Source organism: Macrosteles quadrilineatus, unplaced genomic scaffold, assembly GCF_028750875.1.
Source record: "Macrosteles quadrilineatus isolate MER2022 unplaced genomic scaffold, UCM_ALF_1.0 Scaffold_2__2_contigs__length_208266976, whole genome shotgun sequence".
Taxonomy (NCBI): Eukaryota; Metazoa; Arthropoda; class Insecta; order Hemiptera; family Cicadellidae; genus Macrosteles; species Macrosteles quadrilineatus.
Window position 1 is genome coordinate 115,295,598 of NW_026542595.1, and position 9,063 is coordinate 115,304,660.

The 9,063-nt window shown below is 37.7% G+C and overlaps 1 protein-coding gene across 2 annotated transcripts; it reads right to left on the bottom strand.

The window, feature by feature from the left end:
• Positions 1 to 209: 209 nt before the first annotated feature.
• LOC128987263 (60S ribosomal protein L31) lies at positions 210 to 8,738 on the bottom strand. Of its 2 annotated transcripts, XM_054408020.1 has the most exons (4): positions 8,667 to 8,738; positions 7,958 to 8,188; positions 2,283 to 2,376; positions 210 to 393 (listed from the first exon to the last, which is right to left on the bottom strand). In XM_054408020.1, exons 2-4 carry the CDS (start codon positions 8,179 to 8,181, stop codon positions 367 to 369), a joined length of 345 nt encoding a protein of 114 aa, XP_054263995.1. In that variant the 5' UTR covers positions 8,182 to 8,188; positions 8,667 to 8,738; the 3' UTR covers positions 210 to 366. The 2 variants fall into 2 exon arrangements, with proteins under 2 accessions (XP_054263995.1, XP_054263994.1); XM_054408019.1 differs by lacking the exon at positions 2,283 to 2,376.
• Between the last annotated feature and the right edge of the window lie 325 nt (positions 8,739 to 9,063).

Below are 9,063 nucleotides of genomic sequence, written 5' to 3' on the forward strand. Positions count from 1 at the left end.
CTCCAGTAATCTTACTGAATCATCCATACGATATATTAGACCTAACCCTAGGAATTCATGATATTAAAAAAATTACCATAGGCCCTACTCTACTGCCATAGGCGAACATAATATGTACAACATAAGTCTTCATCAAAGTTAAACGTTTTGAAAATCTCTAAATTTTAACAAACTATTTTTAATAGTGTCCTGGAAATAACGAAAAACCATGGTTTTTAAAACATTTTATTTATAGAAACACATTATTCCTGACTTGCGTCAACATTCTCTGTCTGGAGTTTCTTGAAGGATGCGACGGGGACGTAAGTGACGAGAGTGTACAGCTTGTGAGGCGAGTCTTCGTCATCATTGCGTCTCCTTGCTAGCCTAACTCGGATGCGGAAGGGAACGTTTCTGAAACAAGTTAGGTTAGGTTAAGTTAGGTTTTAACGATTTATCTACCTACTCTTGAATGTTACTGGGCAAAGGTGCAGAAAAAAAACATACAATTTTGTTATAGACCTAAGTAAAAATTACAATATCATCTTCATTTAGGCCTAGTGCAAAGTATTCATGTAAAAAATAAACCAAATCTCAAATACATTTTTAAAATGATGAAGATATAAATTTTTCCTAGACCTTGTAATATGGTTCAAATCGCCTAGCACTTCAGTATCACCTTGGGTAAAGAAAAGCCATAGTACTTTCTAAAAGTTAAATACTAATCCAGCGGTGTAAACAAAATAATTGTACCTGCAACAATACTACACGTGGATATAATGATTGATAAATTGATTTTTGTGCAACTGTCAAAGAACCTTTGATACATGCAGGCTGCAATGAAATAAATTAGGCCTATAAAAACACAATTTTACAGGGTGCACTACCGTGAAAACTTTGAATTGCCTGATTAGTGATTTTTACCTGCCGTGTAAAATCCGGTATTGAGACATGAATTTTGCAGCTGACCCTTAAGAGTTGGAATTATCTGATTCTGAATCACGATACTAGGTGACTATGAATTTAATACCGGTTCTAGAATCATCCTAAATCCCTGCGAACATCAATTCAATGTATCATAGGCGTCGTTTCAATGATCATCTACTCCCCTTGTCGCTTTAATATCCAGAGATGCTTAAATTATAAAACTACAAAAAACTTAAAGATTTCTATTTTTTGGTCTTTAACGTCACTATCTAAATAAATTCCTAGCTGCAAAGATGTTATCATCGTTTTATGTGACTGCGGCAAAGGCGTAAACATCTTTAATCCAAGAGCCATAAACATCATACGATCACGGCAGAATTGTAAAGAGAATTTCCACAATCATGGCATAGGTAATCATAGTCATAGTCGACTTCAGGAATCCAATGTCCTCAAGACGCTTTTTGCGATCACTATAGATCATGTTTGATTTTCTTACTTAGTTCAATCATTCAAGCTTTTAAGCTTAGGGTGGGCTCTTAAATAGGCCGCTTGTGTACCTCAAGTGGCAGAACTTGGGTCATTAATTGGATTTGCATATGATATGGCAACATTGGAAACATTGCTGTGGTGTCCTGTCACTGCTCTATTTCTGTTGATCTGCTACAACATACTGTGATGCCGTCGCTATTCATACTGTGATCCTCCCGAACCAGAAATTGACATAAGAACTGAGTTTAGAGCAAGGCAAACAGGGCCTAAGGACTTACCTCCCAGAAATAGTCCTCCACTAGATTACCTTTCCCTATTTTTGACCGCTCCTTTTTGGCAATTGTTAGCCAGAGAAACAAACTCTTATGCCGAAAGAGTTATCGCTGCAAAGCGTGATACCCTGAGCCCAAAATCACGTTTTAGAAAATGGACAAATGTCACTGTTATCGAATTGAAAAAATTCTTTGCAATTCTAATAAACATGGGCCTAACAGTGAAAAATAATGTCAGACACTACTGGGACACAAGGAGCTCACAATGCTGTCTATTTTATGGCAAGCAAATGACAGTGAACCGCTTTGCCCTGATAAGTTCTTTTTTGCACATGACCTCAGCTCGAGATGTTCCTAGAGACGACCCAAACTACGATCCGTGGTTGAAAGTGAGATGGCTCTTAGACCATGTAAATTCACGATTCAAGAGACACTTTGTTGCTTCACAAGATGTTTGTATAGACGAAAGTCTTATAGGTATGAAGAATCGCTGCGCCTTCATACGATTACCCAATAAGAAGCATAAACAGTATAGTATCAAAAAGTTCGAAGTATGCGACAGTATTACAAGCTATGTATTACATATTGAAATATATAGTGGCAAAGACTACCTACCTTCAGAACACCCTTTTTAATCGTCACTATAGTTGTCTTTGACGATGAACTGTTCCTACGAGTGCTGATGGAGATTAAGACATTATAAGGCAACCTATTGGACAAAGGTCACCATATGACCAATTAATCCCAGACAAACCCCTACATTACACTTAATTTGGAACAGTCCCCACCACCGATAAAAATGGTCAGATCTGAAAACGAAATATACCTGATTGAAGAATAAAAGTGGAACAATGAGCGGCAAGCAAAATAACGTCTTGCCGCAAAGGCTCTCACTGGGTCAATACTTAGGCCGCACTCAACGATTTACGTTGAGCACAAAAGATTAAGTTAGAAATTGAGATGATAGGGTGAATTTTTAAACTTTGTTAAGTTACCACCTACCTAAATAAAATCATAGGAGGCCTAGTTCTAAGCAGTTGGTAGCCTTAAAAATCATAGTGACATGAGAGACCATAAGTCATACGGGCTAAGATAATATATGTGTATGTGGTATATGTTTAGAGAAGCCTATTGTGTGACTGTGAACAGTTCCGATAACTGCAGACCAAATAGTGAAGAATTAAAATCAGTGAAGGAGATTGAACGAAAGACCTCACTTGGTAAGCCTATTCTAGGCTGTAACTTAGCCTACTAGCATAAAGAGATCAAAATCTGGCAGGATTAAGTTATTCAAAATGCAAAGGATACGTGTCCGGTTACCGGACGTGGATTAGGCGTTTGGCAGTGACGTCACCGGGTTGTGGGGGCCTGGAACGCCATTACCACTACGATACGAAGTACAGCCATCGGGGTTGGTGGATAGAGTGCTCAGCTCGGCTGATATTCAAAAGATCCCTACTTCAAATCCTATCGGTAACTTTAACTTTTTGTCAAATATTTTACTTTGAATGCCATTTCTTTTTAACTGTACATCTTTTGATAGAATTTTTGGCATTTATAATTTTATTTTATGAACAGAATTTGACCTTTATTTGATTATTTTATTATCAGCAAGATTGGTTGGTTAGGTTAGGTTATGACAGTAACTGCCGGATGCCTAATCCACCTCCGGTTACCGGACGCGTATCCTCTGCGTATTTAAAAACTTAAGTTACTAAGTTTTATGCCTAAGAATTATTTGGTACATAAAAATTCTCTTTGAATGCCCAAGCCTAAAAAAAATGTTTAAAAAAGCTAACTTAATAATTACAGGGAGCAAATTAGACCAGCCAAATTAAGATTAGGTTAGGTCTAAGTTAACACGTTCAGTGCGGCATGCATTCCAACAGGCGCTTGCCAATGTCGGCGAGGCCCGGGCAAAGCCCCGGCGCGGCACCGTAACAGCGAACGCAATTGGCATTCAAATATTTCAATCTGACAAATAACAAAAGAGAAGCAGTGATTGTACTACGTTACCCCGAGATTGGAAGTAAGTAGTTCCCTAAGTTCAAACACCCAAAGGTAGTAGCACTTCATTATCAATGAATAAATGGAAACAGATAAACTACATGCCGGTAGCAGTGGTGGGGTGGGATATTTGCGTGCCAAACAGACGTGAGTCACCGGACGTTCCGCGTTCAACCGCCCATCGACACCCTCCTCCTATACCCCGTCTCCCACACTACGCTTGATCTGTCGTCTGGTGTTAATTATTGTGCCAGTGTGTTTTTATGATTTTTGTATTCCGTGGTGTCTCATGAGTGTTCTGAGTGTCTGTGAAGTAAACTGATCGGGTTTTTCGCCCCGAAACGAAAATTTGGAGGCGTTAGCTGGTGTGGCAATGGAACAACGAAGTTAAGTGATTTTATTACTCGCCTTTGAAATAAATTTTTTTAAATAGGCCAAGTCACGTTATAGTATATTACGTTACTAGTCCTGAAAATAAGTGTTTGACGGACGAGTGTGGTCGTTCCCGTGCGAGACGAGGTCGAGTACGGGATTACCATACGAGTTCGGCAAACACATTTTGGACGAGTTATGTACAATAGCCATACTAATAAATCTTTACAAATCTTTAAATATGACCACCAACTAAAGGACTAAAAATCAATAGTCGTAATCTCTAAGAGAGGTTATGTTTTTGTTTATAAACACTCATTGCCACGCAAATACAGTGTATAATCAGCTGATTGGTGACCGGTAAAACTCATTACAGTATAGTCACGGCCGCCTTACAGTAGTACGCAATGAAACCCCATTTGATTAAGCTGGTGGCAAACAGATGTTTTCTGGACTAAATCCTTTTGGGGAAGTTCATCAAAATAGTGTTGTGTGGCGTAAACATATTAATCAAAATATTCGGTGTTAAAGGAAGTGTTAGAGAAACATAACGTTAAATGTTATCATATAACAAAAAGCCTAGCCTAAGTACTTTAAAAATAAATGTAATAAAAAAACTAGTCCACCTGCAATTAAAGCAAAAAGTTGCAACAAAATTGCATAAAATGTATTAAGTATTAACACCAGATTTCACTTCCTAAACGCTTAAAAATAGTGTTTAGGGAAGTTACTTTTCTCAAATTTTCCGGGGGAGGACCCCCCTTGCTTGCTGGGCGGTATTCCATACCCCCCAGACCCCCCGGTATCCCCCCCCATGACAAGAGTCTATCTACGCCACTGACCGAACGCAAACACCAAATTTGTTAATCAAACTGCCCATTACTGCATCACACTTGTAGGCCTACGGTACGACATAGAAACTAACCACAACGAAGAACTTGACATTGTCTTAGTCAGGCACAGTCAGATAATTAAGTTATAGGCTAAAAGGCTAACTTAGGTATTTTACTGCACAGAAATTAGGCCCCCTAACTTGAAACTTAATAATTATTTACCCTATTTACACTGGGATTTGATGTAATTTTTATATGTCTACTTACAGTATTTTGAACGCTGAATCCAAAAATGCAATCAGTTATGGTCGGAGAGATTCCAAAGTGGCCATACAGTTATATAATTAATGTCAAGCTTCAGTTATCTTGAGTTATTCACATATTATCATCAATCAATAAATGTATTTTTATTCTCGTAAAATGCAAGGATTTGTTAGCCTATACAATAACACGACCACTTCACCAATGCCAAATAGATACTGTCAACTGTCACTGAATTGCTGTAATGTAGTTTGCTAGCCAACCAATGGATTATTATGCTAAAATGCGCCCAGAAAATAGATACAGATTAATAACATCTGAAATAGCAACTTATTAATTATCAAGTAAGTTTAAATATTGTTGCCGATTTAGAAATTAGTAATGGCTGATATTTGCAATGCGTGTGACCAAAATTTTTATGAAACGGTTGTGTTCGATGATAATGAAATTAAAAGTTTTTTAATTAAGCACGGGGTTGTAAATAACGAAACGAATTGTCCGAGGTGTCATTCAAACATAAAATTGAACGATAAGTGGTTTATCAGATGCTGGAACAGAGTTTCAATTAACAAGAAGAAAGCCAAAAGGTGTGAGTGGGTGCGATCTTGCAGAGTAGACACTATTTTCGGCAAATCCAGATTACAAATTCGTACACTTTGGCGATTAGTCAATCATTATCTTTTTTTTGACCCACCCCGGCAAAATGTCCTGGAAACAAATCTTAATCTGTCAAGTTAAACTGTTGTAGATTGGTATTATTTTATAAGAGAAGTGTACATTGACGATTGTGTAACAAATTCTGAAAGACTAGGCGGGCCAGGTGAGATTGTTGAAATAGACGAGGCGAAATTTGGTAAACGTAAATACAAACGAGGTAGGCGAGTGAAGGGAAACTGGGTGTTGGGGGGAGTGCAGAGAGGCTCTACAAAAACATTTTTAATCCCCGTTCCTGACCGCTCAAGGCGCACGCTAATTCGACTAATCCGCCGCTGGGTTTTGCCTGGCAGAACCATTATTACTGACTGTTGGAAGTCGTACAGCAGATTGTGGAAGTACGGCTTCCAACATTTAACTGTGAACCATAGTACTGACTTTATTGATCCCGTCACGGGTGCCCATACAAACCGAATTGAGCGGTGTTGGAGAGACGTTAGAGACCACATCCCCAAATACGGGGTGAGGTCCGAACATTTCATCGGGTACCTGGCGGAGTTGCAATTCAAGAAACAGTACCCTAACATCAATCGAGTCCACGCGTTTTATAAGGCCGCAGCAAAGCTGTATAGGCCAAAGTATTAAGCAAGGTAGGTTAAGTTAAAATTTTCTACATAAGTTACTGTAGGCCTAGTAGGAAAGTTATAAGTTATGTATTAGCCTATATTTTAAATTAAGGTAACCTAACCTAACCTAATCTAACCTAACCTAACCTAACCCAACCCAACCTTAATATTGATATTTAAATTGCATTGAAGATAGGTCGGACTTTATGCGGATTCGTGACTGTATTGAGTCCTTTGAAGTGAGGTTAGATTAGGTAAGTTAAAGGATAGGTTATAATGAACCTAACCTTTACCTTCTTTAATCTAACCTCACTTCAAAACACTTAATACAGTCACGAATCCACATAAAACCCGACCTACCTTCCTCATATGCCTAAATAAGAACTGATTATTTGGTTTCAAAACGAATTGATTTGATTTCATTCCGCATTAGATCAAGTATTAACAGTTGTTTGCTCTTCTCACTCAGTCCAGTCCTCACTCCTCACTCAGTACGGACCCGTCCAGACCCAGACCACACCATATTACCATTACCTTCAGTACCGCTCAATTATCCTTAGATTCGTAATCCTAACCTTTGTTTTACGGCCACTTAGGAATCTCTCCGACAAAAACTGATTGCATTTTTGGATTCAGCGTTAACCCTCCAAGTGTCCATAGTTTTGATCTTAATGTTCGCCCATTTATTGCGCAATCGCTGGGTTATATTAAAAAAAAATTAAAATTATGTTTGCGCTCAATAAATTGTTATAGCCTAAGGTCTACAAATATTTTAAAATAGCCACTTTGTTCAGAATTTTATGAGGATTCCAAAAATATAATAATATAAGGAAGTAGATTTGCAAACAAATAAGTTATGAGCAAAAAACCGATTTCGGTACCGGTACATAGCGTTTAGCTAAGAATGCATAGCCTAACCATAGATAAGAATCTGGCTGATAATTTACATCAATATCACTACCTTACTTCTTCAGGATTATCAACCAGCCCTTCAAAATCATTTAAATCTTCTTATACTGCACCACGTATATCATTACTTTTGATTTTAACACTAAAACAATGATAAACGTAATAAAACACATCAGTCATCGGTGCGAGGTTAACCAAGCTGTTTAAATATACGCACGTCAGCTATCTGCTACAATATTTTCGGAACTAAAATGAAGAAACAGACATCAGGAGGAACTAAAATGAAGAAACAGACATCAGGAGAAAGCTCTGAATCTGCTGAAAAAAATGATACCTAACTCGATTCCAGTTCAATCCGATTCAGTCAGTCATAGAGCCTACGCCGTAAACGATGTTTGTGTGTTGCAAAATCGACACATAACACTACACAAAGTGTGTTATGAGTCGGTTTTTCGACAAATAACACTCGGAGGGTTTAAAATACTGTAAGTAGACATATAAAAATTACATCATATCCCAGTGCAAATACAGTAAATATTTGCCCTTAAAACTAACTTACTGCAACTCAGACAAGTAACTGCAAAGTACATGGTAGGCCTAGGTCTAAAAAGTCAGGTGTTGTACTCACTTGATTCCTTTGGACCAAATTTGCTTATTCAAGTGAGTGTCAACACGAACATCAGGTGTGCCCATCTTCTGAACAGCGAACTTCCTCACTTCCTTGATGGCTCTGGGTGCTCGTTTCTTGAAACCTACTCCATGTAGCCTTTTGTGGAGGTTGATTGTGTACTCTCTTGTGACAACCTCATTGATGGCGGATTTACCCTTCTTCTCACCTTTTGCCTTCACCATGGTGATCCTACAATTCAAAATCCAGCATTAAGCTAATATAATAGTAGCAGGGTTGCTTATTACAACCTAAGAAAACTTAACGGACGTCAAAAGAGGTAGGGGTGGTATCCTTCTCTAGTACAGTAACTAAGGCCTAGGCGTAGGTCTAAGGAGTAAACAACATAGTCAAGTTAGGTTATGTACGCTTAGACATGACGCTTTGCAATGTTAGAGTAGTCAAGAGTTTACAATAAACGCTCTAAAAACGAAATGCTTACAGTAAAGAACTAATTAGGAGCAATTTAAACAACTAACTTCGCACTATAAGTATTAGAAGCACCAAGTGCAGGGTTAGGTTATGTTGGCGAAAATAATTTAGAGACATAACTGCAGGTGACATTTGTCTGAAACAAGAAGCTACGAGGTGTATAATAGAATTTAAAATAATAAATCATATATATCTGTTCTGTGACAAGAGATTACGAACGATTAAAAGGTTTACATACCTTTGTCACTAGCAGAAACAGTGCAAAAGACCCAACCGGAAAAATGTAGAGTTTATTTTTCCTACGGAACGGAAATCTCAAATATCAGTGCTGCCAACAGGACAAACGGATCAGCAGCAATATTCGTAAATCTATAGTATAATAAATAGTTTAAAGTGTGTTGGATACAATCACTGAAATTTTATAGACTACTAATTCTGTTGTGAAAAAATTAGAACCATTCATATGTATTTTAGATATGGCAACTCCTAGCTCCTAGAGAGTAATCTGGCTATGACTTTATTTTTTTTATTTAGTACATGGATCCAGAAACTATTTGTAAACTTAGTCGTTCCGTTTCCGTTTAGCTATTTTAAAACAATCAAGTTCTAATGTTTATCCATAATATTTATTAATA

Bases quoted from the DNA above. Each gene is read 5' to 3' on its own strand.
- LOC128987263 (XM_054408019.1), bottom strand. From the start codon at position 8,181: ATGGTGAAGGCAAAAGGTGAGAAGAAGGGTAAATCCGCCATCAATGAG. The intron at 394-7,957 runs GTGAGTACAACA...AACTTGTTTCAG, and splicing joins ATTTGGTCCAAAGGAATCAA to AAACGTTCCCTTCCGCATCC.